The sequence below is a fragment of the Sebastes umbrosus genome, chromosome 3 (assembly GCF_015220745.1).
Source record: "Sebastes umbrosus isolate fSebUmb1 chromosome 3, fSebUmb1.pri, whole genome shotgun sequence".
Taxonomy (NCBI): domain Eukaryota; kingdom Metazoa; phylum Chordata; class Actinopteri; order Perciformes; family Sebastidae; genus Sebastes; species Sebastes umbrosus.
Genome location: NC_051271.1, coordinates 472,818 through 498,856, shown reverse-complemented (window position 1 = coordinate 498,856; position 26,039 = coordinate 472,818). Strand labels below are relative to the sequence as shown.

Here is a 26,039-nt window from a genome sequence, read left to right as displayed (position 1 = left end):
CTCCCTTCCTCCCTTCCTCCCTTCCTCCCTTCCTTCCTTCCTTCCTTCCTTAATATTGAACTTTTTTTGTGGGATTTAAGGTGGATCCATTAGACAGTTTTTATTTTAACACTCAAGTCCAGATCACCAGGGTTGGTTTCACTTTCAATTCTGAATAATTGGGTTGATGCATGTGGCTGCCCTTTTAGTTTCAACTGATTTTATTAAGTCATTAACTTCTAGATATTTATATTGTGTTTATTAATTTCTCTCCGCTAGAAGCTCGTTATAAATCAGGACACAATCCTTTACACTTACCTGGTTCTAGTTAGAAATGACAATGGTTGCAAACTGAGTTGAGACATTTTGGAAAGTATTAAAAGCTGAAAACAAATTAGTTTATTTTGTCGAACATTACCCAACTCCGGATTTCAAAGTGTGACGATTTGCTGCTTTTCTTTTGTTAAAATAATTGGAATATTTGAAGTATTTTTTTTTTACTGTTGCTCAGTCAACGTTGGTTTTGGGATTTTCTGATGAACATTTTTTTTTAAATTTTATTTATTTTATGGACTAATGAATTAATCAATACCTCTATTATACTTTTTCAATATCATACATATAATATAAACTAGGGGTAAACCAAAGATCGGATGTTTCTTCAAACTATTCCAACGATGTAATCCTTCAAATCACACTTCAGGATATTCTCTAACTAATGATTAAATATGGAGTCACAAAAAAACATTTATTTAAAATAGCGTGTGCAAAAGTAACGGCTTGTGCTGCTGCAGAAGTAGTAAGGTTATTATCGCCTTTTTCCTTCTCGTTATTATATCGGTCTTTTAAAAACCGGTCACCTCCAGTATAAACATGGTTCACTGTATAAAACACCCTTTCTTCTAATTAAAACAAAACGTCAATGTTCCAACTTGTTCAACGTTTTGTTGACACAATCAGCTGTTCAAAAACAAAACAGTCTAAAAAATTGGATTTAAATTAAAAAAAAAATATACAAATCACGAGAAACACTCAACTCTCGGTACTTCACAGTTTTTGACAGACGGGTGCTTTGGATGAACTTGGGTCAGTATTAAAAGAGTGTTGAGGTCCAACCCACAGTCCTATTAATGAATATATACTGTAGGATCAGACACTCCTACAGATGTTGAGCCCACAACATCTGCAAGACGGCCAGTCCAACTTTAATGCAGCTGTCACAACCAACCAGCAGAGAGCGCTGATTCAGGGACGAGCCTCACCGACACATCTGTTGGTTGCTTTGAACAGATCTCAGCATTAACTATTAACTCTAACTATTACCTATTAGATGGTAACTAATAGGAATAATGATCAACTCTACAAAGATAAAACTTAATAATGATTTACAGAAGCTGATGCCATTGACAATATTAACTTTCCCTCAAGGCAGAAGCCCACATGGTGACATGGGAGAAGGTTTTCTAAGTATAATTATTATTTGATAATATAAACCAACACCTTGATTAATCGATTGGCAAAAACTTGACAACAATTTTGATAATTGATAATTGATTAATGGTTGTTTAAGGTATTGATCAAGCAAAAATGCAAATGTGAAGATTCCCTGTTTTATATAATTGTTAACTGAATATCTTGTGGACTGTTCAATAAAAAATAAAATAAAATAAAAATAGACAAATAACAACAATAATAATTATCATAATAATACTTCAGATCAATAAAAATAAACAAAATACAAAAGATCAGTGAGTGAAGGGCTGACTACAAAAAAGAATAGAAACAATGCAAGATATAATATTCATGGTAGAAAATGAATAGATAAAAATACAAATAAAAATAAATAAATAAAAACATATTTTGGTTGATGTGTACTGTGGATGTAGGTTTGTATATGTTTTAAATAAATCCAATAATACTACCACTAATAATAATAATAATAATAACAATAATAATAACATGCACAGTACTATTAATATTTTACGTAATAGTGAAAAATGACGAAACAGCAGAGAAAAAAATAGAATAAATATGTTAGCAGTACTAATGAAGCTGACAAAACAAAAAAAATAAATGAAACCAACAGAAAGAAAATAATAATAATAATAAAGTAAAAAATAATATATATTATATAATTTTATCAATAGTAAATGGAAATGAAAACAGCAGAAATAACTATATATATAAATGTATACTGTATATATAAAACAAAAACATAGGATCAATAAATACAATAATATGATATGATATGCTAATATATAATTAAACAGGGATTAAATCAACACGTATGTATGTCTTGTGGACTGTTCAGACAAAACGGGAACGTTTGAGACGTCATCTTGAGCTCTGAACAATTTAAACTTTCTTTTTTTATTTTATAGACCAAATTAATAATAAATTAATGGATGAAAATAATTTAATTTTTTAATTCAATAATTAAAGTAATCATTAGTTTTATGAAAAATAAAAAGATTTATGAACTCAGTTCTCAAGACTTCCCGACTAAATACAGGTTATACTCTCCACATTCAAAACCTCAAAAAGGAATTATTTTGTAATCACAAAGAATGTCTAGTTACTTTTCAGGGTTAATGTGTTTTTTCTTTATCCAATCAGGCAAATGGGTGAAAATCTACTTGCCCAAAGTCAATTTTTACTTGCCGCTATACAAATTGTTTTATTTATTAGCTGTAACAATAAATTCAAGATTCAAGATTCCAGATGTTTATTGTCACGCCGGTTGTACAGGTACAAACGTGTGAAATACTTTTTGTTTGGAAGCTCCATTAAAATAATAAATTATATTACATTTACATTACAATTATAAAAGGAAATACTTTATACAAGGGCATATTAAGAACATATGTATTAAGAATATATACAGTATATACAGTATAAAATATATTTTTGTGTAAGAATGTGTCGAATGAAATATCGATTTAAAAGTCTGATGGCCTGGGGGAAAAAGCTGTTCCTCAGTCTGCTGGTGTGAGTCCTGGAGGTCCTGTAAATACCTAAGTTAATGGTCTGTTTAGTCGTTATATAAATGAATCTGGAGTTTTGCCCACATCCTCTGACGCCACCCAACTGAACTCCTGTTTCCAGGATAATTGAAATGCTCGCTTGCCCTTCAGCTCATAAGCTTGGTCTTGTGAGTGCCTGATCGGTACTGAGCACGTGCTTCTATTAACAGTGATGAGAAGGAAGCGAGAAGGCTCCCTCCTTATCTACTTTCATCATCAGCTCTGGAAAATACTATGTGTTTAATTCTTTTTTTACTACTTGCCCGATCGGGCTATCGAGTTGCTAGATTCACTCGCCCCAACGTGGTGTTTTACTTGCTCCGGGCAATCCTTCATAATGAGTCCTGCTTTTATGATGATGTGTTAATTTCATGAACAAAAACTATGATGACGTATCACATTTGCATAAAGATTAGTGGTGCTGCAACCTCAAAAGCTTTGGTTTAGATTACAATATATGTATTTAGTGTCCTCTCAGGCCTTCTGTAGGTAAACTGGCTACTGCAGTTCTGTGTAGAGATGAAGCTCAGGTGCTTCCTGGTTGAGAGCTGACAGGCCTCCACACAGAAACACAAGCAGACTGACAGAAAGCTGCACCTCCACCTTCCCTCTGCTGCAGATCCTGTTTCACTCCCGGGCCCGTGTTTGTTGTCATTCCCCCGCGGCCTACAAGCTAAAATGTTGTCTTTCATCTCGTCTAACTTTACCCCCCCCCACACCTACTGTTGTTCCTTTTCAGCGTCGCTGCTCTGAAACGTAAGGCGATCCATTTAGTTGGACAGGAAGGTCTTTGGCAAGTGAGGTCAGGCCCTCGTCTGGAGGGCGCACGGCAGCAGGTCTGGTCAGAGCCAAGGTCAACACCAGGCGTGTGTGTGCAGATGAAACACAAAGACAAATGAGGTGACAGAAACTCAACTCACCGTCTGCACATCCCTCTCACAGTTACCCACACACTATATACACTCACCGGCCACTTTATTAGGTACACCTTGCTAGTACCGGGTGGTCTTCATCTGCTTCCAGGTTGGACGTGTTGTGCGTTCAGAGATGGTATTCTGCATACCTTGGTTGTAACGAGTGGTTATTTGAGTTACTGTTGCCTTTCTATCATCTCCAACCACTCTGCCCATTCTCCTCTGACCTCTGACATCAACAAGGCATTTCCGTCCACACAACCCCCGCTCACTGGATCTGTTCTCTTGTTGGGACCATTCTCTGTAAACCCTAGAGATGGTTGTGCGTGAAAATCCCAGTAGATCAGCAGTTTAATACTCAGACCAGCCCGTCTGGCACCAACAACCATGCCACGTTCAAAGTCACTTAAATCCCTTTCTTCCCCATTCTGATGCTCGGTTTGAACTTCAGCAAGTCGTCTTCACCACGTCTAGATGACGTAATGCATTGAGTTGCTGCCATGTGATTGGATGATTAGCTATTTGTGTTAACAAGCAATTGAACAGGTGTGCCTAATAAAGTGGCAGGTGAGTGTATATATATGTGTGTGTGTGTTTAGCTGGAAAAGACAGAGATATGTGGAGCAACACGCTCCCCTGCCGTCCTCTTAGTTTGATAAATGGTTTGTCTTTGTCGTTAAAATGTGGGACGAGTTTCTAATCTCTCCATCGGTGACGCTCCGCCTGCAGGTCACACAAATATAGACAATACCCCACTTCATATGACTGTAAGGATTAGTGAAAACAGCATTAATCATAGTTCAGATCAGCATCGTGGCAGCGTTAGTGCCCCCATCGCTGCTTGATGATGTTTTACAGTCGGACCACTCCAGAGGAACACACCCTGAAACCCACCGACCCTGATCAATGGGTTTCCCCCGGCAGTGATAGATTACACTCCACAGACAAAGACCGCTTAGGATTAAAGACATTAAATTAGTGGACATGCGTCTTCATACTGGTGGAACCCTGATCCTGTCCTGTTGGTTAATCAACTTCATCAGCTTAGTCGTTAAGTGCCTTGCTCAAGAGCGCCCGGCTATCAGCTGCTGATGGAAGCGTTACTCGTTCACTCCTCCGGCCCCAGATTTTCCCAGCTGGTGCAGAACTCAAATTAATGACTCTAATGATTTTTAGTGAGACGCGCACCACAATTTATGTGTGTTATTGTGAACCCTGACAGCTCAGGATAAATCTCTGTGGGTAGCGCTGGATAAACACGCTGGACTCGTGTATCTTCCCAGAAACATAACGTTTTTGACCCAGAAAGCTGCACCAGAGAACGGATAAATGTGGATCACAGGATAAATATTTAGATATCTCGGTTTGATGGACGAGCCGAAGCCGTTCTCTTGGCTGGCCTCCCTCCCGTCTCCCATCCCAGGACACGGGAAACCAGTTAAAAAGACATTTCCAAACATCCACGTCCATTGCGAAATCTATTACAATGACGTCAGCCAGCATTACGTGTGAGCTGACTAAGAAGACACTGTGCAGCCTCTGAAGAGCACTTTACACTGAAGCCTGTAGGTGTCAAATCTTCAATTGGTGGATATCTCATTTAAGAGCCCACAGAGATCAGCACAGAAGAGTCCACAGAGATCACAGAAGAGTCCACAGAGATCACAGAAGAGTCCACAGAGATCAGCACAGAAGAGTCCACAGAGATCAGCACAGAAGAGCCCACAGAGATCACAGAAGAATCCACAGAGATCACAGAAGAGTCCACAGAGATCAGCACAGAAGAGTCCACAGAGATCACAGAAGAGTCCACAGAAATCACAGAAGAGCCCACAGAGATCAGCACAGAAGAGTCCACAGAGATCAGCACAGAAGAGTCCACAGAGATCACAGAAGAATCCACAGAGATCACAGAAGAGTCCACAGAGATCAGCACAGAAGAGTCCACAGAGATCACAGAAGAGTCCACAGAAATCACAGAAGAGCCCACAGAGATCAGCACAGAAGAGTCCACAGAGATCACAGAAGAGCCCACAGAGATCAGCACAGAAGAGTCCACAGAGATCACAGAAGAGTCCACAGAAATCACAGAAGAGCCCACAGAGATCAGCACAGAAGAGTCCACAGAGATCACAGAAGAGTCCACAGAAATCACAGAAGAGCCCACAGAGATCAGCACAGAAGAGTCCACAGAGATCAGCACAGAAGAGTCCACAGAGATCAGCACAGAAGAGTCCACAGAGATCAGCACAGAAGAGTCCACAGAGATCACAGAAGAGTCCACAGAGATCACAGAAGAGTCCACAGAAATCACAGAAGAGCCCACAGAGATCAGCACAGAAGAGTCCACAGAGATCACAGAAGAGCCCACAGAGATCAGCACAGAAGAGTCCACAGAGATCACAGAAGAGTCCACAGAAATCACAGAAGAGCCCACAGAGATCAGCACAGAAGAGTCCACAGAGATCACAGAAGAGTCCACAGAAATCACAGAAGAGCCCACAGAGATCAGCACAGAAGAGTCCACAGAGATCAGCACAGAAGAGTCCACAGAGATCAGCACAGAAGAGTCCACAGAGATCAGCACAGAAGAGCCCACAGAGATCAGCACAGAAGAGTCCACAGAGATCACAGAAGAGTCCACAGAGATCACAGAAGAGTCCACAGAGATCACAGAAGAGTCCACAGAGATCAGCACAGAAGAGTCCACAGAGATCACAGAAGAGTCCACAGAGATCACAGAAGAGTCCACAGAGATCACAGAAGAGTCCACAGAGATCACAGAAGAGTCCACAGAGATCACAGAAGAGTCCACAGAGATCAGCACAGAAGAGTCCACAGAGATCACAGAAGAGCCCACAGGTTGCAGTTTGCCATGTTATGATTGGAGCATATTGTTTTATGCTAAATGCAGTACCTGTGAGGGTTTCTGGACAATATCTGTCATTGATTTGTGTTGTTAATTGATTTACAATAATAAATATATAAATACATTTACATAAAGCAGCATATTTCTACTCCCATGTGGCGTAACGTTAACTTGAACAGTTGATGATGTGTAAAATGCTTAAAGGAAAATGTGATATGATAGAACTAGTTTTTAATAATGACCTAATAATTGATTGAAGCCACCATATGGAAGGACAGACGGCTGATCCAGGAACCGGAAGCTGTGACGTATTTAACAGTTTTTCTACCAAAATCTTTGGGAAAAGAATAAAAGAATGGTAACGTTAACTTAACGTTCCTCCTCGTAGATCATAAACCCTTTAATATAATAACGACTGGTTGAAACCGGTTGAGAAATGTAGACGTTATAGTGCTTTTTATCCAGAGAAACGGCAGCTCCCCCGTTCACTAGTAGAGGGTTACAGGCCGGTCTGGTCAGGTCCACTATGGCGCCCACGTTGACGTACAATCCAGGAGTCAATGCGGCGTTTATGTATATATGTTTATGGTTAATAAGGTACCAGCAGCTCACTTGGAGCAGGTTATCCAGCCATGAACAGTAGTAGTGATAGCAGCTGTGGTAGTAGGATTATTGTTAGTAGTAGCAGAGGTAATAATGGTGTAATATACATGTTGTGGGGCCTCTGCTGTAAGGTCAGATCTCTCTGCTATAAGCTGGAGTGTGTGTGGGTGTGTGTGTGTGTGTGTGTGTGTGGATGCAGCCTGTCTGGGCCTGTCAGTACTCAGCTCTGCAGCCTGAGCGGCTCATTGATGCTCCTCTGATGGGAGGAGTGTTGCTCCTTAATGACCAATCAGCAGCAGCAGATACTGCAGCTCCTGCAGCAACATGTGTGTTATGACAGAAACAGAGAGCGAGCCAGAAAACACCCTCCAAACCCACATAGTGACACGAAGAGACGAGAAGCATTAACACAGGATTATTTTCCTTTTATTAGACTCCATAAACTAAAGCATCATGTTCGTTTCAAATATTTTTATTAAGAAGCATGTGCATGTCAGTGATACAAACTTTGTGGGGTGTTTATCATGCCTCATTTTTTATACATAACAACAAAAACAGACAAAACTAGGAACTAAGGGCAAACAAAATAAACTAAAGCATCATGTTAGAGTGAAGCCTGCACCCTAAAGAATTACCTTTACATCGTAGGTTGATAGCTGATAATGCACAAACTGAATGCAAACTGGTGACCTCTGAAAAATGTCGGACAAAAAAGTCTGAAACAAAAGATCTGAAAAAAGAGATCTGAAAAAATTTTCCCTAACCCCGAAAAATGAACAAAAAAAAAGTCTGAAAAAAAAGATCTGAAAAATGTCCGAAAAAAAAGTTTGAAAAAAAAGATCTGAAAACAAAGATCTGAAAGAATTTCCGAAACAAAAGTCTGAAAAATGTCCAAAACGAAAGATCTGAAAAAAAATATCTGAAAAATGTCCGGAAACAAAGTCTAAAAAAAATATCTGGAACAAAAGATCTGAAAAATGTCCGAAAAAAAAAAGTCTGAAAATGTCTGAAACAAAAGATCTGAAAAAAAAGATCTGAAAAATGTACAAAAAAAAAAGTCTGAAAAAACATCTGAAAAATGAATGAAAAAAAGTCTGAAAAAAAAAATCTGAAAAATGTCGGACAAAAAAAGTCTGGAAAAAAAATCTGAAAAATGTCCGAAACAAAAGATCTGAAAAGAAAGATCTGAAAAATCTTCGAAAAAAAGTTTAAAAAAAAATATCTGAAAAAAGTCCGAAAAATGTCAGAAAAAAAAGTCTGAAAAAAATGTCCGGAACAAAAGATCTGAAAAAAAAGATCTGAAAAATGTCCGAAAAAAAAGTCTGAAAAAAAAATCTGAAAAATGTCTGAAACAAAAGATCTGAAAAAAAAGATCTGAAAAAAAAGATCTAAAAATGTCCGAAAAAAAAGTCTGAAAATGTCTGAAACAAAATATCTGAAAAAAAAATTCTGAAAAAAGTCCGAAACAAAAGATCTGAAAAAAATATCTGAAAAATGTCCGAAAAAAATATCTGAAAACAAAGATCTGAAAAAATTTCCAAAACAAAAGTTTGAAAAATGTCCAAAACGAAAGATCTGAAAAAAAATATCTGAAAAATGTCCGGAAAAAGGTCTGAAAAAAAAATATCTGAAAAATGTCTGAAAAAAAGATCTGAAAATTGTCGGACAAAAAAAGTCTGAAAAAAAAGTCTGAAAAATGTCTGAAACAAAAGATCTGAAAAAAAGACCTGAAATATTGTCCGAAAAAAAAGTTTGAAAAATGTCCGAAACAAAAGATCTGAAAAAAAAAGTCTGAAAAATGTCCGAAAAAAAAGTCTGAAAAAAAGTCTGAAAATGAACGAAAAAAAAATCTGAAAAAAAGATCTGAAAAATGTCCGAAAAAAAAGTCTGAAAAATTTCCTGAACAAAAGATCTGAAAAAAAATATCTGAAAAATGTCTGGAACAAAAGATCTGAAAAAAAATATCTGAAAAATGTCTGGAACAAAAGATCTGAAAAAAAAGATCTGAAAAATATCGGACAAAAAAAGTCTGAAAAAAATATTTTAAAATGTCTGAAAAAAAAGATCTGAAAAATGTCCGAAAAAAAAGTTTGAAAAATGTCCGAAACAAAAGATCTGAAAAAATGTCGGACAAAAAAAGTCTGAAAAATGTCCGAAAAAAAAGTCTGAAAAAAAGTCTGAAAATGAACGAAAAAAAAATCTGAAAAAAAGATCTGAAAAATGTCCGAAAAAAAAGTCTGAAAAATTTCCTGAACAAAAGATCTGAAAAAAAATATCTGAAAAATGTCTGGAACAAAAGATCTGAAAAAAAATATCTGAAAAATGTGTGGAACAAAAGATCTGAAAAAAAAGATCTGAAAAATATCGGACAAAAAAAGTCTGAAAAAAATATTTTAAAATGTCTGAAAAAAAAGATCTGAAAAATGTCCGAAAAAAAAGTTTGAAAAATGTCCGAAACAAAAGATCTGAAAAAATGTCGGACAAAAAAAGTCTGAAAAAAATGTCCGGAACAAAAGATCTGAAAAATGTCCGAAACAAAAGATCTGAAAAATGTCTGAAAAAAAATTCTGAAAAAAAAGATCTGAAAACAAAGATCTGAAAAAATTTTCAAAACAAAGTCTGAAAAATGTCCGAAACAAAATATCTGAAAATGTCCGAAAAAAAAGTCTGAAAAAAAATATCTGAAAACGAAGATCTGAAAAAATTTCCAAAACAAAAGTTTGAAAAATGTCCGAAATGAAAGATCTGAAAAAAAATATCTGAAAAATGTCCGGAAAAAGGTCTGAAAAAAAAAGATCTGAAAAATGTCCGAAACAAAAGATCTGAAAAATGTCGGACAAAAAAAGTCTGAAAAAAAAGTCTGAAAAATGTCCGAAACAAAAGATCTGAAAAAAATATCTGAAAAATGTCGGACAAAAAAAGTCTGTAAAAAATGTCCAGAACAAAAGATCTGAAAAATCTTCGAAAAAAAATATCTGAAAATGTCCGAAAAAAAAGTCTGAAAATAAAGATCTGAAAACAAAGATCTGAAAAAATTTCCGAAACAAAAGATCTGAAAAAAAAGATCTGAAAAATGTCCGAAACAAAAGATCTGAAACAAAAGATCTGAAAAATTGTCCGAAAAAAAAGTCTGAAAAATGTCCGAAACAAAAGATCTGAAAAAAAAGATCTGAAAAATGTCGGACAAAAAAAGTCTGAAAAAAAAGTCAGAAAAATGTCTGAAACAAAAGATCTGAAAAAAAAGATCTGAAAAATGTCCGAAACAAAAGATCTGAAAAAAAAGATCTGAAAAATGTCGGACAAAAAAAGTCTGAAAAGAATATCTGAAAATGTCCAAAACAAAAGATCGGAAAAAAAAGATCGGAAAAATGTCTGAAAAAAAATTCCGAAAAATGTCAGAAACAAAAGATCTGAAAGAAATATCTGAAAAATGTCCGGAAAAAGGTCTGAAAAAAAAATATCTGAAAAATGTCCAAAACAAAAGATCGGAAAAAAAAGATCGGAAAAATGTCTGAAAAAAAATTCCGAAAAATGTCAGAAACAAAAGATCTGAAAAATGTCCGGAAAAAGGTCTGAAAAAAAAATATCTGAAAAATGTCTGAAAAAAAAGATCTGAAAATTGTCGGACAAAAAAAGTCTGGAAAAAAAAGTCTGAAAAATGTCCGAAACAAAAGATCTGAAACAAAAGATCTGAAAAATTGTCCGAAAAAAAAGTCTGAAAAATGTCCGAAACAAAAGATCTGAAAAAAAAGATCTGAAAAATGTCGGACAAAAAAAGTCTGAAAAAAAAGTCAGAAAAATGTCTGAAACAAAAGATCTGAAAAAAAAGATCTGAAAAATGTCCGAAACAAAAGATCTGAAAAAAAAGATCTGAAAAATGTCGGACAAAAAAAGTCTGAAAAAAAAGTCAGAAAAATGTCTGAAACAAAAGATCTGAAAAAAAAGATCTGAAAAATGAACGAAAAAAAAGTCTGAAAAAAAGATCTGAAAAATGTCAGACAAAAAAAGTCTGAAAAGAATATCTGAAAATGTCCAAAACAAAAGATCGGAAAAAAAAGATCGGAAAAATGTCTGAAAAAAAATTCCGAAAAATGTCAGAAACAAAAGATCTGAAAAAAATATCTGAAAAATGTCCGGAAAAAGGTCTGAAAAAAAAATATCTGAAAAATGTCTGAAAAAAAGATCTGAAAATTGTCGGACAAAAAAAGTCTGGAAAAAAAAGTCAGAAAAATGTCTGAAACAAAAGATCTGAAAAATTGTCCGAAAAAAAAGTCTGAAAAATGTCCGAAACAAAAGATCTGAAAAGAAAGATCTGAAAAATGTCGGACAAAAAAAGTCTGAAAAAAAAGTCAGAAAAATGTCTGAAACAAAAGATCTGAAAAAAAAGATCTGAAAAATGTCCGAAAAAAAAGTCTGAAAAAAAGTCTGAAAAATGAACGAAAAAAAAGTCTGAAAAAAAGTCTGAAAAATGTCGGACAAAAAAAGTCTGAAAAAAATATCTGAAAATGTCCAAAACAAAACATCGGAAAAAAAAGATCGGAAAAATGTCTGAAAAAAAATTCCGAAAAATGTCAGAAACAAAAGATCTGAAAAAGGTATCTGAAAAATGTCCGAAAGAAAAGTCTGAAAAAAATGTCCGAAACAAAAGATCTGAAAAAAATATCTGAAAAATGTCGGACAAAAAAAGTCTGTAAAAAATGTCCAGAACAAAAGATCTGAAAAATCTTCGAAAAAAAATATCTGAAAATGTCCGAAAAAAAAGTCCGAAAAAAAAGTCTGAAAAAAGATCTGAAAAATGTCCGAAAAAAAAGTCTGAAAAATGTCCGAAACAAAAGATCGGAAAAAAAAGATCGGAAAAATGTCTGAAAAAAAATTCCGAAAAATGTCAGAAACAAAAGATCTGAAAAAAATATCTGAAAAATGTCCGAAAGAAAAGATCTGAAAAAAATATCTGAAAAATGTCGGACAAAAAAAGTCTGTAAAAAATGTCCAGAACAAAAGATCTGAAAAATCTTCGAAAAAAAATATCTGAAAATGTCCGAAAAAAAAGTCCGAAAAAAAAGTCTGAAAAAAGATCTGAAAAATGTCCGAAAAAAAAGTCTGAAAAATGTCCGAAACAAAAGATCGGAAAAAAAAGATCGGAAAAATGTCTGAAAAAAAATTCCGAAAAATGTCAGAAACAAAAGATCTGAAAAAAATATCTGAAAAATGTCCGAAAGAAAAGTCTGAAAAAAATGTCCGGAACAAAAGATCTGAAAAAAAAGATCTGAGAAATGTCCGAAAAAAAAGTCTGAAAAAAAGTCTGAAAAATGAACGAAATAAAAGATCTGAAAAATGTCCAAAATAAAAGTCTGAAAAAAAAGTCTGAAAAAAAAGATCTGAAAAAAAAAGATCTGAAAAATGTCAGAAAAAAAATTCTGAAAAAAATGTCAGAAAAAAAAGTCTGAAAAAAAAGATCTGAAAAATGTCCGAAACAAAAGATCTGAAAAAAAAGATCTGAAAAAAAAGATCTGGAAAAAAAGATCTGAAAAAAAGATCTGAAAAAAAAGATCTGAAAAATGTCCGAAAAAAAAGATCTGAAAAAAAATTGTTAATATTGCTGAAAATGTGACAAGCTGGAGACACTACAGGTGATATCACCATGAAACGTTCCCTAGTTTATTATTTACATTAAGACAATTTATTTTTCTGTGTGTAAATATGCAAATGAGGCATTATCTTATTAAATATGTTCATACATTTCCAGAACATAAATCTGAACATTAGATAAAGCCAGGTTCAAAATTCTTGTTTCGTTTTGTTGACAATTTAGAGTCAAACATACTGAGGGAATGTTGGAGATCTCTTTTCATCACTCTATAAATCAGAAAATACTGTCAACAGCCATACAACCTTTGCCATGTTTTTAGTAATAAAGTGATTTACCTTTTTGGCTCAATAATAATCATAATAATCTATATTTTGCTGCATTATGTGATAGGAAGACTGTTGATTGCTAGATTTTTTCAGTTTTACATTAAAATAAAAAACAATGTATTTACTCCACAACAAATCAGCGTCCTCATTAATATTAATGCTGCAAAAAAGAAGAAGAAAAATGGCCAAAACATTACATTATTATTATTATTATTATTATTATTATTATTATTATTATCATTATTATTATTATTATTATTATTATTATTATTATTATTATTATTATTATTATTATTATTATCATTATTACTATTATTATTATCCTGGCTGTGTGCAGCAGGTAGTGGAGGTGTTGAGCTGCAGACTGTCGCCTCTCTGTCTCGTCTTTATTTGCCTCCATCAGTGTCTGTCCTGCGGCCTGCAGCTCCTCTTATCAGCTCTGTGTTTCTGTGTTTACCTCTCCATTAATCCCCATTAGCACAGAGGAGAAGGAGGAGGAGGCATTAGGCTGCTCTGCTGGACTTTACTGCTGTTTAGTCCAACAGGAGATCAGCTGGTTAACAGCTCAGACTGACAGATCTCAATCTGAGCTGCAGAGATAACACACACATATCTATTATCCTATCTGCTCTTAAGAAATCATATTTCATTTCATTCAATTGAGAGGAACAACGTGCGTAAAGTAGTTTGTGGAGCCAGGAAATAATAACTTAAACCATATCTTTTAAATCCATATCTTTTAAATCAAAGCTTCAAACTTTCCTGTTTGCTGCTGCCTTTTATTAAACCAGATAATGATCTTATATACTGCACTAGAGCTTTTACTCTTGTGTGTTAGCTTCTATCCTAGCTTTTATTTTTAGCTTGTTTTTATTGTCTAATCTTTAATGTTTTATAACTGTTTTAATTATGTCTTAATGTTCTTTTGCACTTTGTCACAATGTTCTTGAATGTTTATGTAAAGCACTTTGAATCTCCCTGTTGCTGAAATGTGCTCTACAAATAAAGCTGCCTTGCATATCTTAAAATATTACAACATGCATGAGACAATGTTCCATAAAGACCCATTTCTCATGTTGACTCACCGCTGAGCTGCTGTCTGTCAGTCAGCAGAGCTGCTGCAGCTCCAGATCCACCAGTATTAACGAGGTTTCAGTGGGAGTTGTTGTAGTAAATGTGGCTCCTGCTGTTTGTTCTCAGTCTTAGCTGCTGTCTCGCATTAGGACGTGAGAGTGGCTGTAATTACACATTACTCAGACTGGAGGAGGAACAATTACGCGCACAGAAACACAGCAGTTGATGCCTTCCATCTCTAATTTTCACTCAACTTCCATGATCATTTTTTTGTTCTGAAGAATTATTATCACAGCAAATAATTTGGCAGGTTTTTCTCCCATAAAGGAGAAGAAGAGGATCCCCCCGCTCCCCCCTCATTAGTGCGCAATGGCTAATTAACGGCGCCAATTAGGCTGCACGACCTCAAATAAAGAAGCATTGTAACCTCCGAAATATCTATTTAAAAAAATATGTTTTCCTAATTTATACCTGTTGATTGTTTTATTTTAATATTTCGAATAATCTATAATGATTTAGTCCAAAGTCTTCAAATTACTTCTTTTCGTCCAATTTATAATTAATATATATATTAATATAATATTAATATAATTAATATATATAACAGAGAAAAGCAGCAAATTCTCACATCTGAGAAGCTGGAATCAAATAATAATTTTTGGCAGTTTCGTTTTGATAAATGATTATTTTCTGAACGAGTAATTATTTCAACAATATAACAAACTTTAATCAAACAAAAACCAAAATGTATTTTGGTTTTGGATCATGTAATCAGTACACTGTAAACACTCTGTTAATGTCCAGCAGGATCTCAACAGTATGAACCTGTTATTGATAAAAACTTTACTGTTAATACTAAAGAAAAGCTGTTAAATTAATAACTGAACTATAATGCATTCTTTAAAAACATCCCTTTCCTGCTGATCAGCTGTCTAAAGTCTCATCAGTAAAAGCTTCATGCAGTAGTTGTTGAGTTCTGGGACCTGATCTGCTCATGTGAGGCTTGTTCATTATACATGATGGTAAAATCAGTGAATTATCTTTATTGTTCTTCATCACATGTTGTTCTGGTTTCATTCTGTGCTTGTAGCAGCAACAAGTCTATTATAGCCTTTCTCCTAACAACCTTTAGTTGTATTTAGTGTGACTGTTCCTATGTCTGTAACCTGCTAAGTCTATTCATCTATAGGCAAAAAATAATGTTTATTAAAATGTATGCAAAAAATAAATAGTGCATTAAATTAAATCAGTAAGATAATGTAAAAGAAAGGTGAAAAACAGCTTTATAATGTATCTTTAAACAATAAATTAACTGTAAAATACTGGAATTAATAAAAAAAACAGTATTTTTCATTAACGGTACAAAGCTGTACATTTCAGCGACAATATAATAATGTTAATTTTACAGTAACAGTTCTTTACTGTTATTTTACTGGGACATTCTTAAAAGTGTAAGAATACAATGCATTACATTTTAGCCACATTGGAAAACTCATTTTATCAGAGGAGAACTAACTAAATATAATAGCTATAGTTAATATTATATGATTATTCAGATGTGACCTTTTTCTTTTAAAAAATATTTTTAAAAAGTAATTAGAACGTATTGTTATTATTATCCAAAGGTTTTAATCTGGACAGGGATATTAAAGGGATTTATAGATTCAGTGTTTTTTAGACGCCAATGATCTCAAGGTTAAAATTAACATTATTATACTGTTGTTTTTTTTATTAATTTCACAGTATTTTACAATTAATTTATTGTTTAAAGATACATTATATAGCTGTTATTCACCTTTCTTTTACATTATCTTACTGATTTAATTTAATGCACTATTTATTTTTTACATGCATTTTAATAAACATTATTTTTTGCCTATAGATGAATAGACTTAGCAGGTTACAGACATAGGAACAGTCACACTAAATACAATTAAAGGTTGTTAGGAGAAAGGCTATGATAGACTTGTTGTGTGTCTCTAGCTGCTACAAGCACAGAATGAAACCAGAACAACATGTGATGAAGAACAATAAAGATAATTCACTGATTTTAAGATCATGTTCAATGAACAAGCCTCACATGAGCAGATCAGGTGCCAGAACTCAACTAATCCTGCATGAAGCTGTGACTGATGAGACTTTAGACAGCTGATCAGTAAAGTGATGTTTATTAAGAATGCATTATAGTTCAGTTATTAATTTAACAGCTTTTCTTTAGTATTAACAGTAAAGTTTTGATCAATAACAGGTTCATACTGTTGAGATCCTGCTGTAAGTTAACAGAGATTGTTTACAGTGCTTTAATATACCTGTCCAGATTAAAACCTTTCTGTGAAATCGCTGTAATATAACTCTGATATCTTTGTTCAGTGTTCTTCTGAGTGTTTATTCTCGGATCAGTGCGGTAGTTACCTGTGAGAATAACTCGGTCTGAGCTGAAATAACCCTGAAACTGAAAGAATAGCTGTCCATTCTCCACACGAGGATAAATGGTGAAACTTGTAGCAATAAAACCTCTTGTTGTTTCTTCTTTCACACATGGCCTCCCTGCTGCTCCTCACCTCCAGCCTGCTGCCCTGCAGCCTCGCTGCTGCTGCATGGGCATCTCGGAGAGCTTTTCTCCAAGAACAAAACGAGCCTCCTGAAGGGGAACTGAAGGGGAACAAAAGTGACCACATTTCCCCCCCCGTGTCTCCTTCTCCTCTTCTCTTCTCTGCTAGAATAACCCGCTGCCTGTCCCTCAAATTGGAATATTAGGACGTCAATCTCACGGCCTCTGTGCGCTTTTGTCTTTGCTGAGTGCTCGGTTCTGCCTACATCACACCTTTTGTCCGACAATCCAATAAGAGCCATTATTCCCGCTCCTTAGACCCGCTGCAGCTCGCTCCTCTCGGCTATTTTAGGTGCTTAATCGCGTCCTTTAAAGGACCTCAAATGGAGAATAACTTCCTCCTTTCAGGTCGCCTGGCACCGGGACAAAGAGTTCCTGTGGCCGGCCTCCTCCTCCACCTCCTCCTCCTCTCTCTCCTCCTCCTCCTCCTCTTCGTCCTCCACCTCCTCCTCCTCCTCCTCTTCCTCCTCCTCCTCCTCCTCTCTTTCCACCTCCTCCTCCTCTCTCTCCTCCTCCTCCTCCTCCACCTCCTCCTCCTCTCTCCTCTCTCCTCTTCCTCCTCCACCTCCTCCTCCTCTCTTTCTACCTCCTCCTCCTCTCTCTCCTCCTCCTCCACCTCCTCCTCTCTCTCCTCCTCTTCCTCCTCCTCCTCCTCCTCCTCTCTCCTCTCTCCTTTTCCTCCTCCACCTCCTCCTCCTCTCTTTCCACCTCCTCCTCCTCTCTCTCCTCCTCCTCCTCCTCTCTCCTCTTCCTCCTCCACCTCCTCCTCCTCTCTTTCCACCTCCTCCTCCTCTCTCTCCTCCTCCTCCTCTCTCCTCTTCCTCCTCCACCTCCTCCTCCTCTCTTTCCACCTCCTCCTCCTCTCTCTCCTCCTCCTCCTCCTCTTCCTCCTCCACCTCCTCCTCCTCTCTTTCCACCTCCTCCTCCTCTCTCTCCTCCTCCTCCTCCTCTTCCTCCTCCACCTCCTCCTCCTCTCTTTCCACCTCCTCCTCCTCTCTCTCCTCCTCCTCCTCCTCCACCTCCTCCTCCTCCTCCTCCAGCAGCTCTCCTGGAGGAGTATAATGTGTTTACGAGCAGAATGTGCCTCCGTGGATCTGGTTTACTTCTGTGACCTCCACATGGGAGCAATAATTATTGGATTAGTATTATTTCTTTTCATTATTTAGTGTGATGTATTTTACTATTGTTTCCACAGCACAGAAGTTTAGCATCCAAAAATATGGAAGTTTTTATTGGACTTTATTAGTTGTAACAGAAGACATTCCACAAATGTGTACCATGATCTGCAGATCCACAAACATGTATCTTTGTATTGAGTGAAGTCACATCCACAAAATACAGGGCGATTTGTAAATACACATAACTTGTGACTTTACACAACACAAATACAAAAACACATGTTTGTGGATATAGTGAAATATCTGCAGATCGTGGTACACATTTGTGGAATGTCTTCTGTGGATTACAACTAATAAAGTCCAATAAAAACGTCCATCCAAAAGAAGGATCAAATCTTTGTTTTTGCCCGGATACAGAATCAAACGCACCTTTTCATCATTTCTCTGATTTATTTGAATAGATGTGAAATAGACTAAAACAATTCTCTGTCGAGCCCAAAAAAACAAACACTTTAAAGCAATTCAATCTCTCCATAGGCTAAAAAATATACCATGTTAAAAACAAACATTAAAAAAATCTTCTTTTTGAGTTCAGATGAGGAGAAATGCGCAAAATCTGGTGCGTAATTCCTCCTCCTGTTGCTTCAGTGCCAAACTAGAAAACTAGAGCACCAACGATTGAAATGTCGCCAGTTCAGTGTGACGTCCAGCCTTTACGCACACTGATGTCGGCTGTAATACTCTCTGAAGCAGCTGGAGATATGAGTGAAATCTCATCTCACCTGACAGCTGAATCCAAACTCACATCCCTTATATTAAAGCAACACTGTTTTCCGAAATGAAAGCGCTCCATGGGGCTGTGGCTCAGAGGGTAGTCCACCAATCAGAAGGTCGGAATGAGTCTTTAGATTAGATCCTGATGTGCAAAGTTGGCACCTTAGTAGCCTCTGATATCAGTGTATGAATGTGTGTGTGAATGGGTGAATACTGACATGTAATGTATAGAGCTTTGAGTGGTTGGAAGACTAGAAAAGAGATATATAAATGCAAGTCCATTTACCATTTACCATAAAAGAGATACCCTGGTTGTGTTGTGGTGTTGTGGAGAGGTGGTGAGGTGGTGAGGCTACCAGGTGTGTTGTGGTGAGGTGGTGATGCTACCAGGTGTGTTGTGGTGAGGTGGAGAGGCTACCAGGTGTGTTGTGGTGAGGTGGTGATGCTACCAGGTGTGTTCTGGTGAGGTGGTGATGCTACCAGGTGTGTTCTGGTGAGGCTACCAGGTGTGTTGTGGTGAGGTGGTGATGCTACCAGGTGTGTTGTGGTGAGGTGGAGAGGCTACCAGGTGTGTTGTGGTGAGGTGGTGATGCTACCAGGTGTGTTCTGGTGAGGTGGTGATGCTACCAGGTGTGTTCTGGTGAGGCTACCAGGTGTGTTGTGGTGAGGTGGAGAGGCTACCAGGTGTGTTCTGGTGAGGCTACCAGGTGTGTTGTGGTGAGGTGGTGATGCTACCAGGCCCGGATCCCCTGCAGGGCGCCCTGGGTCTGGGTCTGGTTCTGGTTCTGGCAGGATGGTACCGCGGTCCCTGGATGTGTTTGGGTCTGTGTGGAGTTTCCCAGGTTCATGTTGATGAAGGCGCTGGAGGAGCCTGATGGAGGCAGGTTGGGGATGCTGCTGTAGGTGCAGCTGTAGTTGCTGTAGTTGCTGTTGTAAGCAGCCGGGCTGCTGTATGTGTAGGCCGGGTATCCGGTATAACCGTACGGGTTGGATCCGTACGGAGCCGAGGAGGTGTAGCTCTGCGCGCCTCCCAGACACGGCTTCCCGTCCCGGACCAGAACCGGCACCGCGACGCGCCGTGGAGGCGGCGGAGGGTGGTGCTGTCCGGCCGCCTCCAGAGACTTGTCCTGCCGCTGCCGTTTGCACTTGTAGCGGCGGTTCTGGAACCAGATCTTCACCTGGTTGGAAGTGAGTTTGAGGCTGGTGGCCAGGTGCTCGCGCTCAGGTGCGGACAGGTAGCGCTGCTGCTTGAAGCGTCTCTCCAGCTCGAACACCTGAGCCTGCGAGAACAGAACCCGGGGTCTCCTCCGGCTCCTCTGCTTCGGAACCGGAACCGGCCGATCCGGGTCGGTCTGCCCGCCCTCCGAGGCCTCCTCCCGGGACACCGAACCACAGCTCTCTGGCGGGTTGGAAACACACAAGAGGAGGGTTAACTTCATGCGTAAAAACCGAGGAGGGTTAACTTCATGCGTAAAAACAACATTATGCTATTTCTTTCTTTATCTTTTGAACAGAAGCTGCAGAACTCAAAATATTATCAATTAAAACAATACTAAATCTAAACAAGATCAATATTACAACAGGCTGAAAACACAAACACTGAACAGAATAAACGATGGGAGACTTTCTCCACACCGACACATAAAGAAATGCTAAAAGTCTTCCTGATACATACATGTTGTTAAATTATTTTTTTTGCAGTGAGCCGGCTGGTAAAAGCACCACACTGCGTATTATATATTATATATTATATATTAAATATTATATATATAATAAATATGTGGCATTTTATCAGCTATCAGTGCAAAAAAACAAAACAAGAAAACTCAGTTGGAATGTATTTTAATAGTGGTGCGTTATGAACTGTGAATCTCGTTGTATTTAATACAATGATAATAACGCTTTCTATTCTATAACTCTTAAACTGCAGAAAATAGGCCAAAAAAACACCAACCAGCCTGCAGAGACCAGATTCACACATTTCCTTTGTTTCATTTAAAATGTTCTATAAAATTATGTTAAGCTTTTCAACCTGAACAACAGCTCAGAGATTATAATAAAATATAAAACACCAGGAGAGGCTGAAACAAATATAAACTAAATATATGTTGTCTAAAATAAAGACTCGGATAATTGTAGTTTTTGGCAAATAGTATAAAATGTTGTGACTTTCTGAACTTCTAGATTCTTTTATGTGTTTATATCTGATGAATAAAACGATGTGACTGTGTTTATTAGCTCGTCATTTCTTTTACAAGCCTCTTTAAACTAATTGTCGGTTTATGATCCAACATCATAACAGACTGAACCACTAGAAAGTGTTTGACATCTCCAGACTTTACTGGATCGCTCTCAGGCCTCTGACTTCCACCATCTGATAGCTCTTTATTGGGATAATGTGTCTGCGTGTCTGGAGGAGGGACATGAGAAACACTATCTATATTTACACTTTATTAAACGGGTTTTATTTATTTTGCACTTTTTGCACAACTTATATCTTTAGCTTTTAAGGTCACATTAAAGTGAACAAATGATAATGACCAATATTAGAATAATTAGCCACGAAAGAGCTGCAGGATTATTTAGAAATTACACTAGAAGTGAGCTATTAAACTATAACAAATCATTTTATTTTTATGTTTTAATTTATAAAACCACATGGTGCATAACTGAGTTATAACATGTCTACAGTTCCACTGTGGCCGCAGCTCGTTTTGAGGTTAAACTGTTTTTGTGGCTCAACATGTAAATGATTTTAGTTGTGAGATTTAACATTCAAAACAGCTGCTGAGATTTATAATTCATGTTTGATATTTTCTGATTGATATTATTATAATAATAATGTCTTTGTGTCCGTGTGAAATACATTTATCTGTGCAATATATCCTTTGATGCAATACACACCTCAAGTTACATTTTATTTATTACATCTACCCTACCTCCTATTTAACAATTACCTCTGTTTACTTTACATCTATTTTTATATTTTATACCTCTAGTGTAACACTTCTGTTTATATTTATTTATTACATTTATTTATTTTGCTGTATAACTGTGTGTGTGTTTTACCTGTTGTATGTTTTATCTGCCTCGTTTAGTCTCGTCAAGTATTTGTTTTAAAGCTCTGACCAGAAGTGGAAACTGTGAATCTCGTTGTATTTAATACGATGACAATAAAGCTTTCTATTCTATTCTATTCTATTCTATTCTATTCCTTGTGTTGCCTTTTGTCTGTCTGTGTGTGTGTGTGTGTCCGGCCTGCACAGCAAGGCATGGAGCTTTATCTGTGTAGCACATTTCAGCAACAGGGAGATTCAAAGTGCTTTACATAACCATTCAAGAACATTGTGACAAAATGCAAAAGAACATTAAGACATAATTAAAACAGTTATAAAAACATTAAAGATTAGAAAATAAAAACAAGCTAAAAATGGAAGCTAAAATAGAATCTAACACACAGTGCAGTATATCAGATCATTATCTGGTTTAATAAAAGGCAGCAGCCAACAGGACAGTTTGAAGCAGTAGCAGCTTCGTGTTGAACTCACTGCTCTCCTGCTCCTCCAGCTTGGCTCCCTGCAGCCCGGGGTGGACGTACATGTCCGGGGACAGAGACAGAGACAGGCTGGTGTCCCCTCGGTCCTCCTCCCGGTCCTCCTCCTGGTCCCGCACCGCCAGCGCGCTCAGGTAGGACAGGTTGTCCTCTCCGTCCGAGAAGGGAGGACTGTCCCGGGCCCCGGAGAGCATGCAGGACGGCGGGGTTTGGAAGTGCTGCTGCTGGGAAGGAGACCCGGACCGCTGGGTGTGGGTCTGGGTGTGGACCCGGTGCTGGAGCTCCAAGGACCCGGACTGCTGCTGCTGCTGCTGCTGCTGGAGCTCCAGCTTCAGGATATCCTTGACAGAAAACGGCGTGGAGGTGGAGGTGAGCGGACTTTGCAGCATCATGTCTTCCAGCTCCCGCTCTACAGCAGCACCGAGGAAATGAAGCCCACCGAGTAACATGCACACACCTTCTCCGTCCACACTCCCTTTTCTAACTAATAATTGTGCGTAAAAGCCTCTTCTTTGGTGATTGGAGGTGCGTTAAGCCTCTGGAATCCCTCATCGCCGTAAAACGCACGAAAACAGGGGCATTAGTCCCGGTTTTGTCCGTGCAGGTCTCCTCTCTGACACATCTAATGTCGGGCTTTGTAAGTGCAGTTTGGGCCTCTGCCTCCTCTGATGTCAGTGTGTCAGGGGGAGGGGGGTGAGATGGAAAGTGCGTGCGTGTGCGTGTGGGCTGGAAGGGAAGCATTTTGGGAACGTAGAGAGAGAGAGGGAGGGAAGGTGGGGCGTGCGTGACGTATGTGCACGTACTGGTTTTGTTTAGTGTGAATATGGTGGACTGAGTGTTACTGTGTTTATCCTTCTGTGCTCAATTCGCCCAACAGACTTTTTTTTTTACGCGCACATTTTACGCCCGTCAGTAGTCCTGCTCTGCTCTGGGAATGCCAATATGGGACCGAGATCTTTACTTTGCTTTATTATGATTTTCAACATGTTACTTGAAGTTTTCTTCATTCCACAGTCGCTCAGTCAGCTGGGCTCCTCGTGTTGGTTCGTGCGTAAATCTGTGCGTAAATCTGTGAGCTCTTTGGAGAGATGTGCACCGTGCCAAGGTCAACAGTCAGGTCAAGGTCAAAGGTCAGGTCAGGGGATAATAGAGTCAGGAAGCTCTTTGTGCTGTAGTTTAACTTCATCTAGATAGTTGATGATAAACCAGCGGTAGGGCTGACCATCATTACGCAGAAGTGAGGATTTTGACACCAAAACCTGCAGTGAGATCTGCTTCATTGAGATGTTTTTAAGCGCCCCTACTTGTCTTAAAGTTGTCGAAATGAATTAAACAGACAGGATATTATTTATTTTGTCAGGTTCTATTACAATATGGGCCTTGCAGACCTCATAAGAACCAAAACCTGATCAAGATGCATATTGTATTTTCAGAGAGAGAGACACCAGTTGGCTGAGTTGAGTCCTCTGAAGGCTCCTTACAGGGACATGATGTCATGAAGCTGCAGGTTTGTGGAAATTCTCAAAGTTTCACAACTTTAATGTTTGCTCTTAAGTTTAGAGGAGATGCCAACTCTGTCAGACTGCACAACAGAAAATATACACTATTTCCCATTTCATGTGGAGCCATTCAAATGTCTGCCTGCCTTTTAAATGTGTCACTCTTCCCTCAAGAGGAAGCCAGTAAAAGTCAGATAAGGAATAGGATTTTAAATTGAAGGGGAGATTTAAGGGTTCAGAGGTTAGAGGAAGCTGTTCTCATCCTCTGAATACTATAAAGTCTTCAGTGTGATGTTACCCTCCTGTACTGTCCAGTCTGCTGTCCAGCAGCAGCCGGCTGCTCTCGGTGTCTCTCCGTGCTCTTTATCTCGGGTGTTGTATTAATAACCGCCCTGGGCCGATAAGCAGGGCCTCCTGGGGCAATTAAGATTCCTCCAGGAAAACTGACTGACGTTTTTAGCCAGAACTAATCTGCTCCTATCAGCTCCTCTTTCCGTTTTACACTCGCTCCTCCTGCGGGCTGAACACAAACAGCCTGCAGCGTGTTCTCCAAAAACCTTTAATATCACAGAAATACACACACATATATTCATTCATCATATGTCCTGTTATACTGAAAACTGGTTAAATATTAAGGTTTAATGAGCCACTTTAATTTTACATGATATTATATTCTAGTTGTGATAAAGTTGTGTTATGATAACATGAACTCGTATTGTTCTTATTTAGATATTTTCAGACAAGCATCAGTTTATGGAACCAACCAAACTCAATACAGCTTTCTAATTATTGTTCATTATTGTCTAAATGTTGTCTCAAAGCCTTCCACTTCTTTACAGGTCTGTGATTCTGGTGCAAAAAAAATCAGTCAAATTTTAAGTTTCTATTTGCGTAATAACAGAAAATAAACTCTTCTTCATGCCGTTAAATGCACAGAACTCCCAGAGATATGGTGGAGGACAGGACTCTGGTGTCCTCAGTGGTATTTCCTGTGCAATATATTAAATATTGTATTTAATTCTAACTCAAAGGCAATGATGATGTAAAACATTCGGTCCTGCTTAATCTGCTAGATCATAAAAGATCCTTTCAGACTGATGTTAATGAAGTTTTAAGGAAAGATATTAGCGCTTAAACCTAAAGTGTAAAAGTTGAAAATGTCTCTCTAAACAGCTGAGTATAAGTATAAGAAGGTATAAGATATAAGGTATCTTATAGTATACGTATAAGAAGGTATGCTCAGTATGTGGACATGCAGCAGGGTTTAAAGGTCATTGCAGACACCAATGCTTTTATTCTGAAACTCTGGATTGCTGTCGTCTTCAGTATCTTTATATCTGACAGATTCTCATCTAATAATTTAAAAAGAAATTCTTTCACATCATAAAACTCCATCGTCTATCTTCCTTCAACCCTTCAGCGAGTCAACGTAACATTAGTTTGATGCTCTTTTATCCTGTTTACTACATTATACACTCTGGATGCAGCAGAGAGGCTTATTTCAGAGCTTTCTGTCACCATTTAAACGGTTTTTATCATCAAACCTCGGCTCAGAGCTGCCTCAGGCTCCAAAATATGAACTCTATTTGTCCTTTATTTGTCTATTTTAATTATGTATTTTGTCATATTGTAATAGTGCTCATACGAGGCCCTGAATCTTCCTACATTTTCGAGCTGACAGGGGATTGTAGGGAATAATGTTCCCACATTTGCACACAGTATAAACCTACAGTCCAAGTTTTGATCTTACTGTCAAAATATATTTGAACAAATGACAAACTGGTAGATCAAAGGCACTATACCACATTTTGGGATTATGAGAACAGGTTTGAGACACAAAAACTCACAAAATCAGTCTGTTTTCTGTATTTAATTTAATATTTGAGCTTTCTATAAGAGCGACGCTGTGCAAACTGTTTAATGGTTTCTCTGTGATAGGATAATTGTGATAAATTGGGAGTTAATGTGCAGATTGTCATACTTTAAAGATAACTCTATCTCTAAACCGGATCCTGCTTGGGGGGCTCTCTCAGACCTGGTCTGGGTGACCCAGCAGGTAGTAAATATCCTGATGTGCAGCTCTCTGGCATCAGACAGATATACGTG

General features: G+C 37.7%; 1 protein-coding gene across 1 annotated transcript; it reads right to left on the bottom strand.

Annotated features, from left to right (window-relative positions):
* Positions 1–19,488: 19,488 nt before the first annotated feature.
* Positions 19,489–23,142, bottom strand: LOC119485018 (homeobox protein Nkx-2.5-like). The gene is made up of 2 exons (XM_037764285.1): positions 22,430–23,142; positions 19,489–20,280 (listed from the first exon to the last, which is right to left on the bottom strand). Exons 1-2 carry the CDS (start codon positions 22,881–22,883, stop codon positions 19,613–19,615), a joined length of 1,122 nt encoding a protein of 373 aa, XP_037620213.1. The 5' UTR covers positions 22,884–23,142; the 3' UTR covers positions 19,489–19,612.
* Between the last annotated feature and the right edge of the window lie 2,897 nt (positions 23,143–26,039).

What these genes read in the sequence shown, in the direction of transcription:
- LOC119485018 (XM_037764285.1), bottom strand. Translation starts at nt 22,883, where the DNA reads ATGTTACTCGGTGGGCTTCATTTCCTCGGTGCTGCTGTAGAGCGGGAG. An exon ending in GCTGGAGGAGCAGGAGAGCA is followed by an intron (nt 20,281 to 22,429) that starts GTGAGTTCAACA and finishes CCAACCCGCCAG; the next exon opens with AGAGCTGTGGTTCGGTGTCC.